Here is a 21,067-nt window from a genome sequence, read left to right on the forward strand (position 1 = left end):
TGATGCTGGGATTAGTCAGTGTTGCTCTTTTCCCACTTGTCCAAGTCAGTTTCATAAATTCGACAGAGGAATGAGTTCCACTGAATCAGGGCAGGATACAAAAATAACTGCACTCTAGTCACATTGCAAAGCATTCTCTCTCCTGACTTGCAAGCTATATTAAGTAGCAGGTAATTTTTTCTGTAATACAATCTCTGTTAAACAGACTAGAAGTTGATATATTTTTAAATATTTTGAAATTTAGAAAAATGTTCTGTCAACATGAAGTTTAGAGGAAAAAAAAACTTCGGTGGTGGAGGGTGGATTGATTTCAACCTAAAGATGCCAATTCGAATAAATCAAAAAATCATGTATTTCAGAAAGTGTGCCAAATTGAGTAGCCCACAAACACAACACAGCAAGGGGGTTCTTGGACAGCAAGGCAGCGTGGTCTGAGTGTTGCCAATTTCCGCTTTGACCTGGCAAGCTGCAACCCTCAGAAGCGTCATTTTTCTTAACAGTGCAACGGGTTATCATTTCTGTCTTGTATTTCCGATAGGGGCATATGCTTAATGTATTTGGAGACACTGTAACAAACTACACAAACACAAGTTTGTGACTGGGACAGTAACTTCCACATTCTGAAAACAATGCTGTTTAACACAATTGTGGCTTACACGTATTAATTTAATCGTATGGCCTCAATTCAGCTCTATGATCATCAAGAACATGAACAAACTTAAGACAACAAAAATAAGCCCAGGTCACAAGCATGTATTACTTATAATGTTTGCTCTGTAAACAAATAAAACAATGATGTGAAGCAATGATGGATCTGAATCTCAAACGAAAAAAAAAAGGTAAACTAAACGCTTTGTTTTCTTTTAGGTCCTATTTTCCCCTTTATGATTGGCTGTTGCAATATAATCTGTTAACTATCCAAAATCTTCAAGTATAGAAAGTTAGCTTTAGGTAGACAAACAATAAATCGGGTTTGAAGATGTTTCACCAACACTGTGGGGTATAATACTCCCATGTAGATATAACATGAAACTCTTCAGAATGGCCAAATCATCAAGAAAAAAAACATTTTAGTAATTAATAATCAATTTTCTTGAAGTCCCCAAAACGGGTATTCTGGATTTCTAAGTATATAAGACAGTGTGATGATAAACAAATTTGATTAGCACATGCTTAGATTGAGAAATTAATATAAACTTATTTTAAGTTCTTATCCATGTGACTGTTCTATATATATATATATTTTTTACATTAATAATCATCAGCAACATCAGTATCAATGTTAGTAGAACACAAAAGCAAGGTTTTAAAGTTAGCTCTTAGTGCTCTTCATGTCCATGCCAATTAACTGTCACATTTAATAAGCTGCTAAATCATCTCTTTCTCAGCCAATTTCATAGGTGTATGGACATCTTTGTCATCCACAGACCCAACTCCCATAAAGAAGTCTATACCTGCCAATAGCAGTGCCTGAAATAAAACTCTAGAACAATCAGAAAGACTCTAGAAGCTTCCTCTAGGAGACACAGGTTTCTGATGTTAAATTGGAAATGAACTCAGATTTAAATATGCTAGTCACTAGTGTACAATCATGCTTTCTCTTCTGTTTATCTTTGTCTTCTAGCAGTATTGATCGATAAAAACTGCATTCTCTCAAGCACTGCCTTTTAAAAGCCATTACACAGCAAACCCTACATATATTTTATAACATAAGTTAAATACTACTATTTATTACTGTAAAACAATTCACCACAACACAACAATGCAAACCAAACTTATTGAAAACACTGTATGTGGTTATTCTAAATTATAGCTCTTTTGCAAAATTTAATTTAATTTTGCAAAACTTGGGCATTCATGCTGTTTACTCATACGATTACATAAATCACCATATTTTCTTTCCAGTATTGTGGATACTAACTTTGTCACTTGTGTCTTCTGCAAAGAGAAAATCATTTAAAAATATTACCACCACATAGTAACTTTGTATTTTCACAAGGTAAGGTTCTTCAATACACCGTGTAGGAACTGTTAGAAGGAACTGCAGTCTAATAAAACTGAAATCAATGTAAGATTCTAACACTTACCTTGAGAGCAGCAGCACATTATAATGCAAGGACATATGGAAAAGCAAAGGGATAATCACTTAAACTAACATCCCTTCTGATTTTCAGATCAAAGTCTCATTTTGCTCTTAATAGGTAAGAAGATTGTAAAGAATACAGTGCACAAATACCAATGATTTCTATACGTGGAAAAAAGATTTAAAACTTATTAAAGTGCCTTAACTACTGTTACTTATAAGAACGAAAATGCTTATGCAGTACTAAAGCATATTCTAAAAAAATGAATATAATTTCCAGTTATATAAATCAGGATAAAAAGCTAAGTTTTTTCAGTAGTGATGCTTTTTTGTGTCTTGTATTTACTAAACCTATAAAAATGTGAAATGCCTATCAAAGGAGAATTGGACCAAGCACTTTAACTCATCTAAAGGCTAACAATCCTGTGTTTTTGAGGAAAATGATAGCCTATGCATTTAATTTTACATTCTTCTGAACCCTTAACTTCTCAGCCACTGGTATTTTAAAAATAAAAATTAACTTCAAAAAACCCTTCAAACTTAAAACAATTTTGTTTTTGCATCATAAAAATCTGGGCCACAGTAAAAAGTTCGACACTGATTTTAGAAAAACAGTTTAACATGTGATGCAAAAAAATGTGTTCATCAAAATCATAAAACATCTACTCTGACAAACCTCTCACTAGTCAAGTGTGTGATTTTCGATTTCTCTAATGTAAATGTAGTGAAAGAAAGGCCACTACAAATTTGCCTCCGAATTTTAACACTTTGTTATCAGAATTATCAAATTTTCATTGTCCTGACATCTGGACAATATCAAGCTGTTTTCAATGAATGCAGTTTATAAATTCAAAGCAGTAACTTTTTTGTTACTGATGCAACACATGTAACACTCCCTTTTCTCTTCTTATTCAGTGCGGAAAACCAGGTATATGCTTAGCAAAGACTTTAAGATTGATTAAACAGTGCCCTTTATAGGTTCAGAAACTTTAGTACTTTCTAGTCTGTTTGAAAATAATAAACTTTGAAACAGACTTGAACTTTAATAAAAGTGGTGGTCATAAAGCATGTTTTAAATCTATTGTAAATCTTAGTTTTCCATCACCTCAGTTGCTTTTAAGTCTCCAATTTTCCCTTGGAAAGAGTTTCTTACAAAATTTCAAGAAGCAATTGGAGAAAAAAACAAAATCAGCTAAGACACAGATTTCTTTGCATGGACCTTCTGCTACTGAACTTTGAATCTGTTCCACACAGTGAACTTATGTTGTAGTTTGACAAGTATACGGCAATCTCCCCTTATAGGATACCTACCTTCAGTCACTCGAAAATGCATTGCCTTAAAACAGACAAAAAAACGACAGCTAAACACATCTCAACACTACAAATGATTTCTATCCTTCACATTCTTTTCAGGACACTAGTTTTCTTCAATTCTGTATGTCAGGACTTTAAAAAGCCAGCACACTCGGCAAGCCATCTGCAGGCTCGGGAGTCACTCTGCCAGCACCCTGCTCTCTCAGGAGCCTGGAGCCCTGCCACACTTGCCTGTCGAGCCTCCATGTTGCCATGGCAACAGGGCTACAGAAAGCACAGGCTCTTCAAGAATTAACATTCAGAAGGGATTATCTCTCACAGAAAGGCCCTATGCACACAATTATTTTAAGTGTATATTTTCCTGGGAACTAGCATTGGTTTAAACCGATCACAGATGCAAATTATTCTCCTGTGTTTTCCCCTTAAAACACAGTTTTGTCACAACAAATCTGATCAGAATTTTACACATATCATTTGCCTTAAACTATCATTAATTTCCAAAAGGAATAAAATCACTACCTATATTTATGCAAGTTGTCGAAAAGGTACCTACTGGCGGTTCAACTACGTTAACAATTTGAACTACTGAAAAAACAATGCTGCCCCCAAAGGCAAAATTAAACAGATTTTCAAAAACTTTGCTAAAATCATATACTTTGGGTCTACTCATTTAAATTCTTTCAATTTGGGGGAAGCGGCGATTCAGAATGTTTTCTACACATCTCTTCTTGTTGCTGGTGTTTCATTATTTTTGAAACAAGCATTAGCAATCTGCATGAGTCAGAAGTTGACTTGTTTTCTATTGTCTTGACTCCTTCCTAAAAAAATAATTTCTTAGAAACTCCTCACTTGTGCTCTTCTTAGGGTGATATACACGTAAGCTAACAGAACTTCAATCTCTGTGTTCAAACTTTTTGTGGTGTTTAAATGGATGAAAAATTGAGGAACAAAGAATCAAGAGGTGCCTTGCATTATAGGTGCCAGCTGCTCAGGGTTGTGCCAGGACTGGGAGGGATAGAGTTACAGGCTTTGTTACATGGTTCACACCACGTCAAAAAGCATAATTAGATTTTGATTAACTTGTAACTGCTTCTTCCAAAAGTGCTGTATATATAAAATGTAAAGATCAAGTTAATGAAGCAAAAAAACTTCAATTTCCTTCAAAGACCAAGCGAGCTGAGGGGACACAGATTTCCTGGAAGTTACCTGAAAGAAGGGTTTTGTAAAAACAAAAGGCACCCTTGGCCACCTACCCATTTTGCTGTTTAATGTCACCCTGGGATCCTCTTCTCTGCCCCTCTGCTAGCTCCTGAGCAGTCTCGGAACACACGCTGGTGACTGTGGGCTGCCGTGGGACATTAACTGCAGTTTTACCAGTGCTCAGTGAAGAGGAACACTGGTCAGCACTGAGGCTGGCGCTAGCATGCAGTCCAGATGCAGAGAATGGGGGAGGAGTGACAGCAGCCACAGGTGGAGGGGAAGCATGGGATGAAGTGGTTGCATGGGCTGGGGTGAAGGCGGACGATGGTGATGGGATGGATGTGACTTTTGGTGAAGACACAGAACCAAAGGGTCGTGGTGCCTTATTGTAGGTCATGTTGGTTGTGGAAGTGACTTTGGACACAGCAGGAGATGTAATGGGCACAGGCTTAACTACTTCTTTAGGTTCTCCCTATGTGAAATAAAAATAAACATACACAAAACACACCAAATACATGCAAAATAATAGCCACTGAAAAGAACACACCACTGACTTTTTAAAAGATAAGCACAATTACGTTAGCAGCTCAAATGTCACGATTCTTGATAATAATGAGTTGATACAGCGTAACATGCATGCTAACTGTCCCAACATGCAAAACACAGATGCATATACTAAGCATACATTTTTAAAAACTGAAATGAAGTGAGTTACAAAATAGTAAAGAAAGCTATCAAAAATCATAAAGGCTATCATAAATATCAATTTAGATTTATTACCCCACCAAAAAACCAAAACATTGAAATTGAAACCCTATTTTCAAATAGCCAGGTCTTTAATTACAATTCCATCTTTCAAATATCTTTGAGTGTCTCTCCAGAATGCAATTATTTCATTGATGCAGAAATAACAGCACATTTTAAATTCTTCAATTAAAAAAATATGTAGAAAACTCAAATTTTCATCTACCTCAGATTTGTGTACATGGTATTGTAATTATCTTAAATGAAGACTTTCGGAGAAAAAATATTCAAAAGCAAACAAACCAAGCAAAATGAATCCTTTCCCCTGATCTCTGTTTCTGGTTTTTTCTCACAATCTTTCCAAATATGATTCAGTGATACAATAAAATTCTTCCCCTTCTTCTATTTCAATCTTTAATAGTTATATCATATCTATTCATTGCCAGTGGTCAAAGAAGAAATATCTAGTGAAGGTCATCAAAAATTCCCTCAATTATAAGAATGTGTTTTTATAAATCCTCATCCAAAGAGTAATGTTAAAAATCCAATCAAGTTTCCAACACACTGAAGAATAAATCCCGATTCACTTCAACATCCAAAAAGAAAAAAAATTTAAGAAAATTTAATGGTGATTTTATTATATTTAAATTTAACCAAAAAGGAAATACAAATTAAGATTATATAAATAAGAAAATTAATTTAGAAAAAATAAGTAGCTAAATGCCTGAGTAAATCAAGGTAATAATAAAATCAATCAAAAAGGCCAAATAATATTAATAAGCAAACCATAAAAAGCATAAACCAGATGTATATGAATAATGTTTTAGGATAATCTGAGGATATATATGAAAAAAAGGGATATTGCCAAAACTTAATCCAAAAATACTGTAAAATATATTTCTTGAATGAAATATTAGTAAAGATATTATGATATTCATTTTCAGTAGCTGCCCATTTATTCTTTACAAAAATGTGACTAAACATGGGCAAATCAAAAATGAATATAAATAATAAAACTGAGACAAGTATGGCTTGTAAATAATGTTTTATAACACAGACATAAATTGTCAATTATGTGTGTGCTAATTACATAAGTGTTGATTTCTTTCTTTTCTTTTAAACAAAAGATGTAGTGAGAAAACTGTATTCAAACTATAAATTCAATGTCAGTATGATCTGATTCAGAAATGGAAACTACAGTGTCATAGAAAGCACAACCACACGGTACCCTAGTGATGCTGGGGTAGGAAGAGTACCTTTTGAACAGGAACTGGCTCAGGCTTGGTTGTGGCTGATGCCCTAGAGAGGAAAAAAGAAAGAGGAAAAAAATCATGAATTTTTGCAAACTTAATAATGTTAGTTTTACTCTTAAAAATGTGTTATATCCTAAATCATTAGAATTGATAAGCCTATAATTCCTGGTTTTGACTATTCACAATCTTCTACTTAAATTACCTAAACCAAAAGCTGCCAAACTCAGCATCCTTGCACACGAGGTATTCTATCGTCTCTGCTTCTCCAGAAACTCAGCTAAGAAATTTTCTCAGCTAACACTAACCTTTACATTCAGGCTAATCTCAACGTAAGGGAAAAGTTGACAACATTACTGCTGATCCTTGAGTAATTCCTCAGCCATCTAATTTGATCTCTTGCTCCAGTGCCACCTGCCCTTTTCATAACTGAGTTGCTCCGTGAAGATACTATATACTGATTTATTCTGGTTGCATTAAGTTACTGAATATTTAGGTTCTTAAGTGCTCATACCAGTTAATATACTTGTTATGCTGGCTAACTATACATGCCCCCATAAGCTATGATTTCAGTGTCTGTATCTGCATCCCACCAGAGTGCTTGGCATATAAAAGGTTATCAGTAAAGGTTGGAGAAGGAAAAGCACAGGAAAGAAAGAAAAAAACTGTGCATACAACTTATCTATTTCCAAATTCAAATGGATATTTATTTTTTATATGTGTTTTTTTTCACGTTGTGTTACTGTTGTGTCTTTGATTAACAAGCACTAAATAGTAACAACAATTAACCTGGAACAATTATTTCATATACAGTTATGAGAATAATTCAAGTAAAAGCTATTATTATTCCCACATTTCAGTTAGCAACTGCAAATTGCTCAGGTTAGAGCTGAGACCCACAGTCCTTACATATCACAATATACTGGCTGCATCCAAAAATAGTAGCAGAATGCTTGGGAAAGCCTCTACTGCACTGAAGATTATTCACCAATGGTAAGGCATTTATACTTAATAGGTCAAAAGCAATTTGACACCTCTCATATCACAACAGTCTGACAAAAAAGACTAAGTGCTGAATTCAAAAAATTTTAACATGGTAGGCAAAATATTAAGTGAGAAAGACTTAAAGCTAAAAATCATGATTGCTTTACCTACAAAGGCAATAGATCATAAATGGAAAACACCAGCACAGCATATTGGATATTGGATCTTGAACTGCACACCTAATAATGAACTCTGACCAACAAGTAAGAAGCAATGGAATTTTCCAACAAGAACTAATTTGGACAGGGATGGCAGACACTGACTAAACAACTGGCTAACTTAATGAGAGGCATAATTGATGTTAACAGTCAGTTGCTGCAACACATGTTATACTCTGTGTAGTTACATAAATTTCCATGGGTACTTTCAAACAGAAAAATTTGCTTTTAGCTTATGGGGTTATTATAACAAGCAAAAAAAACATACTCAGGACAGAACAGTGGAATCTTCCTTTCACTGAAATTTCACAATAATATGAAACCACCCAAAGTTTGAAAAGAGAGAGGATGATACCTTCCATGTGGATATTTCAAGGTGTAGGGAGCACATCTGATTACACAAAAATAACTTTCAAAAAATAGCATGATGTATAGCAATCATTATATTTCCAAATCTATAATACATAAATGCTTTGTCTATGAAATAGACCTGTTAATTTTTTGTGAATATTAGCTCTAACTTAAAGAAGGTTAACAATGACAACAAAGCTCCAGAATGGTTAAATGCTCATTAATTTTGGAATCCACCCTCTTATTTTGTTGTGAACACATGCAACAGTAATAAACACTAACATAATTAATTGAAAGCTCAATGAAATTATTGCATGAAATGTTCACTAGAAATTTCTAATGTGAAATATCAATGAGTGTTCAGTTTGCTTATCTTCTGTTAATTGGTCATAAGTGCAATGAAATAAACTAAGATAAACCATCAGGAAAAAAAGGGGACAACATGCCTTCCAAACCCTGAACAGTCCACTGCACATTAAAAACAAGAACATCTGGCATAAGCATTTGAACAGGTGGCATGTCCCATATTCAAGCACTTGGGTTTGACTGTAGTTTCCTGCTAATGTATACCTGACAAGCAGTGGTAATGACCCAAGTAAATGGGTCCCCACCTTAACACACCCACAAGCCCAGGAACATGCTGAAAAGCTTGGCCAGGAGAACTGTCCAGCCAGTTATGCTCTCCATCTTCTGATAGGAAACTCTACAACCTCTGGTCTAAATGAACTGACTGTCATGTTCTCCATACGCTTCTGGGCATCCTGGCCACGGCACAGGCATCAGCAACCAAGCAGGCCCAGTCCTGACACATGCATTCTAACATCGGACCATGCATATCATGATTTTTCCCTGTAGCCTAGGTTTGAGTCCAGCGATACAGTTGGGGTATCCCCTAAGAAACCTCACCTGGTGTAACCTCGGACTTGACTTTTGTGTGCACCACCCAGGGAAGGGTCATATTTGTTTCATAACCTGCACCAGCCAATACACTAATGGTGGGTTCATCTGCCTGGTCAGTTCTGCCCCAGCCCCATTTCTCATGCGAACTGATGGATGTTGCGGTCTAGCCCAACCCAGCCTGCCACAGACCCAGTTTTCATTCACAACAGGGGATATCTTAGCCCAGCCGAGGTGTTCCCAGTAGCCCCTGCCAGGCCTGTCCCTGGCCCCGGTTCATGTGTACTGGCATGGCCAGGGCCATTTTGCATTTCATCTGGCTCTCGTGCACAAACCTGAGTGCTACAGCTTAAGCTCTGCCCATTCTACCCCATACTCAGCCCACATGTATGCCAACAGTGTTCCTGCCTTGATCAGCCTGGCCTGCCCACAGTCCTGGCTCTCATGCTCAATTTCAGGAGCTGCAGCCTTGCAGGGGAGTGCCCATAGTTCTCCTACCATGCCCATTCCCACCCCTGATTCTTGCGCCTGCCTGGGGTTACTATGATCCAACCTAACATGACTCACACCCAGTCCTAGCATTTGCCAGTGGATACTGAAGCTTAGCCTGGCTGTCTTGCACCCATTTTGGCTCTTTCTCATGGCAGCGCAGGCAGTAGCCAAGCCCAGCCTGGCCTGCCCACAACCCACTCCTCCAAGTCCCAGCTCTCAAACTCACCAGTGGAAGCTGTGCCCCAACAAAGGATTCTCTAAAGTTCCCCTATGAGGGTCACCCCCAACCCCAGGCTTTGTGCATATCAGCAAGTCTGTGGCCCAGTCTGAAATGGCCCAACCCCAGTGTTGGCATTCCTCAGCAAATGTTGCAGTTTGGTCCAGCCCAGGCCCCTCCCAGTCCCAGCTCCTGCGAGTGTCAGGGGGGTTCCTGTCAGATTAATTCCATGGTCCACCCTGCACAAATGGACAGAAGCTGCAATCCCACAGAATCAAGCCCATAATTCTCATGCAGAATCTGCCCCCAGATTCAGTTCTCTCGTATTCTGGTGGGTGCTGTGGCCCAGCCTGAAATGTCCTACCCTTGCTCTAACACTCACGAATGGTTAAATGTGGCCTAGCCCAACCAGACATGTCTGCCATGCCCCAGCTTTTGCCTCTGACGGGGAAGGTGGGCAATACTATTTAGTCCAGGCCAGGTCTCCGACATGGGCAGGTGTCTTGGCCTGACACAGACATGCCCTATGATTTCCCCTCCTCTAAACCACTCTGTCTCAGCTCCCTCACTTATCTGTGAATATAATGGCCTGGTCCATGAAGGACCTTGGAAGTCATCCCTTCCCTGTCAAATATGTCTTCAGGTGCTCCCACTCCAATACATTCCCAGACCCCCTTCCTTGGGTAATATGCAGCCACCACCTCCACTCACCCACTGCCTGAGGTTGGGGTGGTATGTCCTGGCCCGGGATGCACCACCTTCCCCACACACCTTTAAAAATAAATAGAGTAGGCAACTATGCTGGCACACTGGTATAGTTAACACAAATTTGGCATTAATCAGACCCAGAATGCCTGCCAGCTATTGGCTGCATTTCTCCCAAGAGTGCAACATTTGCCGAGGTATACTTAAGTAAACACTGAGGTATAATCATTTTGAAATTCCATATTTTCCTCTTCAAATCCTTGTAAACACACAATGGGATAACAGACTTCCTTTGAAATACTGTGATCATCACAAGTCACTTTTGTGTAGTGTGTGAGTCGGAAACCAGCAGAGACCCTGGTGATGGCTCAGTGCCATGAGTGTAACAATTTGTTCATTGTTCTCTTTAGCCCTCATGCGAAGCCACTGTACTGGGAATAAGCCCTCCTGGTGAGACACCATTGCCTTTGTCCAACACTATCCTTAGCTCAAGGAATTGAGAACAAAGCTGTCAGAGTGTAGTAAGTACAATCCATTTGAAAACTGACTGATCTTTGTAAACAGTGTTTAAAATAAAAATTCCTGATAGATTACAACCAGTTTTAGAACTTCTAGCTGAACAGCTGGACAGAGTTCTGTGATATAACAGACTGTATTACAAATGAGAATTTTTATGCCTTAGTAAGCAAAATGTATAAGGAAAAGGTTTCATAAACAAGCAATGACTTTTCAAGAATTAGTTTCAGAAAACTACATCACATGAACACTATGAATACTGTTGTTATTATTAAGTTACACTTTTAATTCATTAATATATTTTTATAATCTACCTTTAAAATAGCATGCTTTGGTTAACAGTCTTGAATGTTCACATTAGCATCTAAGTGAGGAATTAGGCAACAAAATGGCTTATTAAAATTATTCACATTTCTCATATGTCTTAGTGACTGATTCAACCGTATCTAATATTTCTAACAACAAGTTAAAAAAAAAGAGGAAGTTTTCTGGTTCATCTTCTGTAGGATGTGTTCTAAGTTTCCCACAGCATGATCAACTTTGGGCTCACTGACCTTAGGACCCACAAACACTAGGGTACATCATTAATCACTTTAATTGCAAAGTTGTCAATTTACAATAACAAAGCAACTCCAGGGGGAAAAAAGTGAGCACTCAAGAGTGAAGAGGGATGTCCCTTTAAACAGCTGTCCTATATTCTACCCTATTTTTAGTCTATTGTTCCCAAAATTCAAGACCCTCAACATTTAAATCACTTATGGCATGTGTCAGTGGGTTTTTCTTTTTTTTTGGCTAAATGACTTGAGAATATGTAACAATATTTCCTGTTAACGTAAGTACAAGGAAGGAGTTACAATTAGCATACACTAATGCCTTTCATGTAGTGTGTACTTTCTACATACACATACGCATTCACTCATACACATTCTTATCTCCCCTCTTCGTATGTTCTCCTCATCACAAGAACCAATAAACACTTTCTTTTTCCAACAGAAAGGAAGAAGTAAACCTAAGCTAGGCAGGCTTTTCAAGAGTAATAGAAACAAGCAGAAAGAACAGAAACCAGACAGATTACAACAGACCATCTGAACACCAGTGTGCCCCTGCACTTGGGCTTGCCTTTAAATCAGGAATGGCTCTGCTACCCCGTACCAGACAATCACAGCTTCATAATTACCTCTAGGTAAAGATGTGTGCTCCTTCAGTAATGCTGCTTCCCAGATGGCCACAGCAGCTGATCAGAATTTGAGAAGAAACTTTCATCAATCATTTATAAATCAAACCACAGGACTAATGGATGGACTGATATATGGATATTCATGGAAGGAAGGAAGGAAGGAAGGAAGGAAGGAAGGAAGGAAGGAAGGAAGGAAGGAACTTTTCCTGAGTTTTCTTGATTCCAGTTAATATCCTTCACTGGGGAAAAAAAAAAGTTAGTGGCATATAAGCCATTAGGCTGAAATTTTTAAAGACTAAATATTTACAGTTATTGCAGATAATCAAAGTATTAGAGTCAGAATTACATTTAGCATTAATTGGGGTTTTACTTTTGTTCAACTAAAAGCCAAATGGAAGCACTGTTCAGGTTTTAGAAATAAAGCCTAGAAATGTTAAATAAATTTGGACCACTAAAAAGTTTAATGCCTATATCTACACTCCGATCATTAATATATTTATCTCAACCAGTACAGGGAAAAAACATTAGGTTCTTAGTAAATACCTCTTCCTCTCATGTCTTGGTGAAATCTACCGTATACTGTTATATATGGAAAACTGTTTTATTTTCTATGGTTGAAGTTCACTCCAGTGCTCTCTTTGGTATTATAACGTGCCTACGGACCAACTTTAAATAACTATGCTGGGTGAGAGTTTGACATGTCAGTTGATATCTCTCATTTGAGATCACCCTTTCATCTAATCATCTATCAAGCACTATCTTAGGTCAGGGTTTAGGGAAACTGGTAAATAAGTCAGAGAAGGTTTCTGTTTAGTCTATATTCTAATGGAGAAAGTATATAATAAACCATCAATAATAACATAGTTTCATATAATGATAAATACTATGAATAGGAGTAATAAGACCAAGAGTGAGTATTTCATCTTAGAAATGGTTTCAAAAACAAAGATCTGTGAAACCATCCAGCTCTGGCTGGATGCAAATTTTCATGGTGATGAATAAATTAGCCTGAATATCTATATGAACTGTATAACCCTATTTACAGAACTAAAAACTGCACCCAACCAAAATATATTATGATGAAAACAATACAATACGAAATGGCAAAGCATCTAATTTGTTCTCCATTTTTCAAAGGGTGAGCCGTGCTCTCTGAGGCTCACATTGGCAAGTACTCTGTCTTAACCTCTCACTAGAGGCTTAATTGTGCTACCAACTTTTCCAGACAAGACTCTTCATTTTTGTCCAGGCTAAACACTAACTTATAAACTATTTTTTATAAAGTGAGTATTTTTAGCTTTTCAATAAAACTGAAGGAACACAGCATTCCAGCTTTCCACAAAGCCTTATTAGGATAACAAATACCGTCTATTGTCTGTTGTAGAAAACACATAACTGTTTTTTCAGCAGTTTTAACTTAGCTTCTTTCATTTATTTAACATTTTAAAAACTGGGTGAATTTACATATTTTAAAACTCTGGCACAGAATTCATGAGTTTAAAATTAATGATTCAGAGGCCAGCGCTGTGGCACAGCTTACTAACTCTCAGCCTGTAGTGCAGGCATCCCATAAGGGTTGTGGCTTGAGTACAGGCTGCCTCACTTCTCATCCAGCTACCTGCTTATGGCCTGGGAAAGTAGCTTAAGACGGTCCAAGTCCTTGAGCTATCACACCCCTGTGGAAGACCTAGAAGAAACCCCAGGCTCCTGGCTCCAGATCAGCCCAGCTCCAACTGCTGTGGTCACTGGGGAGGGAATCACTGGATGGAAAAAAATCTGTGTCTTTCTCTCTTTCCCTCTGTAACTCAACCTTTCAAAAAAAAAGAAATACTTTTTAAAAAGATTAATGATTAAAAATAGCTCTTTTAATACAGATACATCAGATTTATCCCTGTACAGAAACTTGAAAATGAGCCCTTAATTTCATACCCATTATCTAAGTAGTAGAATCTTGTCTAACATCATCATCGTTACATATTGTATTAAATTAAATCATTTCATGGCATTCAAAGTGATATTATCTAAATCTAAAAAAAGGAAAACTAAAAGCTAAGTTTTCAAATATCTGTATTGCTTAAAAGTATTTATTTTATTTCTTTCACATTTATATATCACAAACAGATGAAACTTATTTAATTGCTTATTTATTGAAACATCTATTCCATTTATAGAAACTGCACCTATTTTTGGTAATTAATACATTTTTGGGTAAAATTTAGACTAAATTTCTAAAGTCTTATAATATTAACAAAGGAACTTTTAAAGGAACTATGTTTGACAAAATTATGTTTTCCAACCTAGCAACCTTTTAAAAACTCCGAAGCAGTAGCAAATTAGTAACAAATGCTGATTTGCCTAAAAGTAGGCCTATTACACTTACAGAATTTCCCTTCCATCCACTATCTGTCTAACATAGTAGAAAACGACCTAAGACACTGCTTGGCAATATAAAAATCACAATATATGTGACTCAGGTTAGAAGTCCAAATCCAAACCGGTCTACACCTGTCCAATGGGTCAAGTTCAATGATCAAGGCTTTTGCAATGAAAAGTTAATAAGTATTTATTCACAAGTTCAGGACTTATCTCCCTGAGAATGAGGGAGAGGCAGTTCAGATGTGGCACAGATTCAGAGACTAACAATTAAGTAGCACTGACCTAGATAAGCATTCCCAATTTTTTTTCACAAGCGTCACAGGTATATTATATATTGTGATCTGCCTAGTACAGGGATGAAACAGTAACATTTTCATGTACAGTACATTAAAATGCCTCATTTTACATTTCATTTAGAAAATTAAAGAGTGTAGCAGGGGGTGGATATGCTAAATTCATCATCTAACACTATCCTGCACTCCAACTAGAGCGGTCAGAAAGCGCTGGAGCCTGGGTACGCCAACACCACACAGAACAGCTGGTCAGAGCACTCACACACAACCACTGAACTGCACTCAAACAGCGGCTTGGAAAGCAACATTAAAGTAATTCTATCTTTGGAGAAATATGGCATTCAATTACATCCTCAAAGGCACAAGATAATTAGACGTAGCCACAACAATAATAATTAACACAGAGTTCTGGCCATACATATCAGTAAAGCTCCTCACCAATCTGCTTTGAACGTAATTACAACCACCAATAAGAATAGAAATGCTGACCACAGATTACTCTGTGCATTTTTTCAACACTGACATCCCCTAGAAGTATTTGAAAAACTTAAGTAGGCAAAGGAGATTTCCTGTCTGACAATGGGTGAACATTTAGGAAGCCAAACGCTGATGCCTCATTCTCAAACTAAATTAAAAAGGTTTATTAGAGCCCTTCACAAGAAAAACAAAAGGAACATTTCCTTTAATCTTATATCTTCTTAATGTTGACTTTACGGATTCTTTTAAAACCTTCAGAGAATGAGAACAGGAGATTCCTACTGTTATAGTTTTCTCTTAGATTCATGGAAGGATCTGAGATTCCACAAAGGATAACAACTAGTACATGTAAAAAAACACACAATATGTTCTATGCTGCAATCCTCAAAAACTACCTATAATGAACTCTGGTATAAAAGCTTCTGATTCTTTCATGGTAATGGCGTTTTTTCTTTAAGAAATGGGTGGATTTCCAATTCTTTTGGAAGCCTCCCTGCAATACTTGTGTTGAATACCAACAAGGAATTTTCAACTCAGAGAACTTTCTCCTCATTAGAGCTATCTACTTAGAATGGTTGCTCAGGGATATGGCTCACATATGAGCTGTGTCGGGCATTCTGCTGGAGGGAAGACCAGATCAAGTGGGCCACAGGTTCTCTTCAAGATCAAGGTGATGTGAATCCCTCCACCACAGTCTGTGACCTACAGCACGCTTTGCTCACTTTCTCCATATGAAGAGTTCCTTTAAAAAGTTTTCTGGAAAATGCAAATCATGAAAAGAACTACATGCGCTTCAAGGTTTTAAAATTTTATTTACTGAAGTGGTAGAATAAGAGGACGGGAGGAGAGTAGATGGAAAGGAGGGAGAGGGAGGGAGAAGGAGGAGGAGGAGGAGAAAGAGACAGAGATGAATTTCACCTGCAGGTGCTTCATTCCTCAAATGCTATCAATGGGCAGGCAGCCAGGGCTGGGCAACAAGGAACTCAATCTGCTTTCCCATTTCCACGGTAGGGAACTAGTTCTTGTCTCCCAGGGTATGTGTCATGAGGAAGCCAAGTCTCACAGCAGAGCTGGTACTTGAAACGAAGTATCACAGAATACAGGCATCCCTGTGACATCCCAACTACCACACAAACTGCCCATCTCTGGATTTCAATTTTATTTTGGCAAAAAAATAAACTATTCTTTTAACCCCCATTACCCACAGGCTTTAAGAGTGCCCTTGTATTGGCTGGCTCTTTCATTTCCCTTAGGAATATATTGTTTATGACTAGGTGGGAGGAACATGGAAGAGATTGACAAACTTGACAGTGATACTGGCTCAAAGCCAAGCAACATAGGTACATTTTTAAAGACTCACCTAAGTCTTAGCCTGATTCATCTGTGTTAAGCTATGGAACAGCTCTTAAAGGGCCTAGTATTTCTCTAGGCTTATTACTTCAAAGGCCCAGAATCTGGTCCTAGGTTCTCCATTTCCTACTGGGACAAGTTACTTATCTTCTCCCATTTCATTACCAGTGAATAAAAATATTTACCTACTTTAGCGATTATTGTGAAATCCAAATAAAAAAAGATGTATGAGAGGCTTCAGAACAATGTTTGTCAAATAAATGCACACTACCACAGTCTCAGCTATGACACTGAGCAGCCTCCACTTCTTAAGACCTGAATGCACATGTTAGTTATAATTTTCTTCTAGCCTCTAGGCTTACATAAAGTTCTACCAGTAAACACAATACAGTGTTTTAAAAACCACCTTATCAGGCTTATTTCAGAAGGCTTCGGCTCTTGCTACCACAACAAAGAGAGAATATGGGGAATGGGATAACTCCATTCCAAATTATTCACCATACAGGGAATCTCCTGCAAATCCCCACAATGAGACTAAAATCAACTTGTCTTCTATAAAGTTCTTTCAACTAGTCCTTCCACCATGGCTTATTGGTGGTTGTGCAAGTTCTGTGGAGAGAAATGCAGACGGCCAGTTATGTGTTGAATCATCAGAATGAACTGTGACTTTCCCTCAGGGTCTTTACTAAATACTAGATGTAAGGACAATGTCAGGCTAATTTTTGCATAAAATTGTGTTTACCTGCCTTGAAAGGTGATTCTTTAGGATTAACATGAGCCTTGGATAGCTTTGAAACCAAAGATGATGATGGTGACCAATGACAAACTACAACAAACTGGCAAGAAAACAAGCTCCAATCTCTATACACAAATCCATGTATATTAAATATTTTCTCTTAAAGCACTTTAAAAAAAAGTTTTTGAAAGGAAGTTTTTGAAAGGAAGAGAGCCAGAAAGTGAGAGATACCTCATCAACTGGCTCACTCCCCAAATGGCTATAATGGCTGCAGCAGGGCTCTTCTGAAGCCAAGAGCCAAAGCTTCCAGGCCCATGTGGGTGCAGGTCCAAGCACTTGGACCATCCTCTACTGCTTTTCGCAGGTGCATTACTGGAGAGTTGGACTGCAAGGGGGAGCAGCTGGGACTCAAACCAGCAGCCATATGGATGCTGGCACTGCAGGTGGCAGCTTAAGCTATGCCACACTGCTGGCCTCTCCTAAAGGCTAAAATCTTAGGAACAACAAAAGTTAGGACAATGCAAATTAGCAAAAGCCAAAACCCTGTGTATGTTACTCTTTATCCAATTTGTTTCCTTCTTTTTCATTTACATCAGTAGTTATAACCCAAAGGCCCAGTCATCCATGACAATAAAATGTAATAATTAGAGATCAGAGTAACACCTGCATTCAAGAACCACACCCAAAGCTGTGGGTGAGGTGCATACCTCAATTAATTCTGGGATCCACATTTAAGGCAAATTGAACTTGCTTTAGAATCTTTGTTCTTGTTTTGACATGCACAACATCTAAGAGTTTGGCTGCTTTCACACATGGTCTTGTTTTCAGCTGCCTGTCACATAAAATTGTAATTTGGAATCTCACTGATGTCTTATTTTCTAGGGAAATCTACCCCAAAGCAAACACTGGCATATGCTGGGGCTTTGGTGTTCTTATGAAAACAAGATGAAGCATGACTCACTGCCCTACTCATTGAATTGTGTGCCTATTGTACATTCTGAAGACACAAACTAGCAATGAGATGTGTTGGAATACTTGAGGAATATGGTTATAAGAAATGAGCTATTTAGAAGGAACAGTTTGTAGATGTAAAGCAGCCTTGTGAAAGTAGTACCAGGTAGAAACTTTACTCCAAATAAGGACAGTTTTGGATTATTACAGCATTCCATTTTAGAGTCCCCCAAAATATTTGCTGAACCCAATATATACCTACAGCCATCCATATGTGAAAAAGCAGAATAATAATAAAAAAAATGAGACCGGTTGCAAAAATTTTACAAATTCCACAGTAATAGTTTCACCAACCAGAGAATCACATGTATCCTAACCAGTTATTTTAGACTGATTTTACACTCTAAAAACATCTACACATAACAAAATGTAGTTAAAAACTTTTTCATGTTTCATGATAGAAAACAATAAACAAAATTCTCTTCTGTTTACCAAAAACAGTGAGTGTGAAAATCTACACAAATATGTCATTGTTACTAAGTTCCTTAGACAAAAAAAATGTAATTACATGTAGATGTGAAGAGATATATGGTTTTATTAGAAACAATGTGACCAACCTCCACTTACATGTCATTAAGTTTCTGCCAACTACCTCCAAGAGCACCAAAACAGTTCATTTCACAGGAAAATGAACTACAGAACTGATTCATTTATTATTTCATTTAGAATAAAAATAAAGCAGAAAACTAAACCTGAAAGCTTACACTTTTATTCACAAACTAGATTAGTATCATAATCCCTGATTACACTTGAAATATTTTAAGGGCCCAAATGTTAAACAAATTAAAACACATCTCTGCGGAAGTACAAACACAAAGAAAAAATTCAGAACATACACCCCTGTCTCCTGGCACATCACCCTAGGACACTTTAGGATATAGTCTGATACAGCCAAACACAAAGGGGACTTCAAAACATTCATGGAAATGGAATTACAAGGTAAGCTTATTTTTTGTACAAAAATGTTAAAATCATGTATAGTTTTTTCATAATATGGATTATACTCAAACACAGTTTTTTTCTTTTTTTTTTTTTTTTTTTTTTTTTTAATTATTTATTATTTAACTTCAGTAATTACATTGTGTTATGTGACACAGTTACATAGATACTTGGGTTCTCCCCACCCCTCCCCAAACCCTCCCACCATGGTGGATTCCTCCACCTTATTGCATAACCACAGCTCAAGTTCAGTTGAGGTTTCCCCATTGCAAGCGTATACCAAACATAGAGTCCAGCATCTTATTGTCCCGTCAAGTTCAACGGTTTCTTAGGTATACCCTCTCTGGTCTGATGACAGAGCCAGCAGAGTATCATCCCAGTCAATTGAAAGCTCCAACATACCATCAGCAAAAATTTACATCATTATGGAATTAATTGACATAGTAATGAGTAACCAATATGTTAAAAGTAAATGCGGGTTCCCAGCCACCTTCTGTAACGATCGATTTATTTACCTGAAAGGCAATTACAGAAAGAGGGAGAGATATCTCCCATCTGCTGGTTCACTCCTGGATGGCTGCAAGGGCCTGGGCTGGGCCAAATTGAAACCAGAAGCCAGAAGCCAGGTAACAGCAGCCAACAGCAAGGAACTCCATCCTCATCTCCCACTTGAAGGGCAAGGGGACAAGTACTTGGGCCACCTATGTCTCCTGAAGCATATCAGCAGAGAACTGGATTGGAAGTGCACAGCCAGGATTACCACTGGAGCTCATATGGAATGTCACATGAAGGCAGCAACCTTACTCACTATACCACAATGTTGGCCCCTATAGGAACTTTTTGAACACCCTTGTCCCACTCTTTTGCCTCACTACTACAAGCAAACATAGCATTGAGAAAACAAAGGTACAAATGTAACATGGAGTAAGCAAGATTCAGTTCTCAATTCTGTTGTAACATTAACTCAGTCCAAGTTAATTAACGTCTCTAACTTAGTTTCCTTGTTTGCTTAAGTAGTTTATATCAGCTACCTGATTATTCTGAGGATTAATGATGTAATACACACTAATTATCTTGTACTACATCCATGTTTAAATTGATTAATAAAACAGCCTATGATTTTTATAGCATTTTCTTGTGCGCATCAACTGAATCTACCTAACATCATAATCCAGGGTGTATTCATTATTACCCATCTATCTCACTACCCTGGCACTACTGAAAGCTTGCTGCTCTGGCACTGCAGTAGTGGCTGAAATAAAAGACCCAAAGGAAAAAGTCTGTAAGCTAAAGGTGCAGTTACAGGCAGAGGATTTGGGGGGATGGACCAATGGGTTAAGCTACCCCTCAGGCTGCCTGCTTCCCACCTCCAAATGCTGAGTGGAGTCTTACTTTCTCCATTCCCAGTCCAGTTTTCAGCTAATGCATCCAGGAGCCAGCAGAGGAAGGCCCAAGTACTTGGGTTCCTGCCAATGTGGGAGATGTAGATGAAGCTCCTGGCGTAGCTTGACTCTGATCAAGTCCTGGTTGCTGCAGACATTTGGGGCGTGAACTGAAGGAGGACCCTCTCTCTACCCCAGTCCCTGTCACTCCGCCTTTCAAAGAAATAAAGTACAAAATAAAATAAAATAAAAGGAAAAGAAGGGAAAGGTAGTGGATTCTTCACACTAATATTTGATTCTACTGGATGACAATTATAAGGTTTTATAAACTTACACATATTGACAATATACTGCA

At 37.7% G+C, this 21,067-nt stretch overlaps 1 protein-coding gene across 7 annotated transcripts in view; it reads right to left on the bottom strand.

Annotated features, from left to right (window-relative positions):
- The window catches only part of PDLIM5 (PDZ and LIM domain 5), a 182,538-nt gene that overhangs the window by 70,361 nt on the left and 91,110 nt on the right, over window positions 1-21,067 (bottom strand). For 4 of the 7 annotated variants that reach the window (XR_009245842.1, XM_058667037.1, XM_058667035.1 and 1 more), the window contains exons 3-4: window positions 6,598-6,640; window positions 4,651-5,069 (exon numbers count right to left, since the gene is read on the bottom strand). Coding sequence is in view for 6 of the 7 variants with exons in the window: in XM_058667037.1 (XP_058523020.1) it covers window positions 4,651-5,069; window positions 6,598-6,640 (462 nt within the window). In the remaining variant the exon portion in view is untranslated. The remainder of the gene's footprint in view (window positions 1-4,650; window positions 5,070-6,597; window positions 6,641-21,067) is intronic. The other 3 variants (XM_058667038.1, XM_058667036.1, XM_058667040.1) reach the window with 1 other exon arrangement.

This window comes from Ochotona princeps, chromosome 7, assembly GCF_030435755.1.
Source record: "Ochotona princeps isolate mOchPri1 chromosome 7, mOchPri1.hap1, whole genome shotgun sequence".
Classification (NCBI taxonomy): Eukaryota; Metazoa; Chordata; class Mammalia; order Lagomorpha; family Ochotonidae; genus Ochotona; species Ochotona princeps.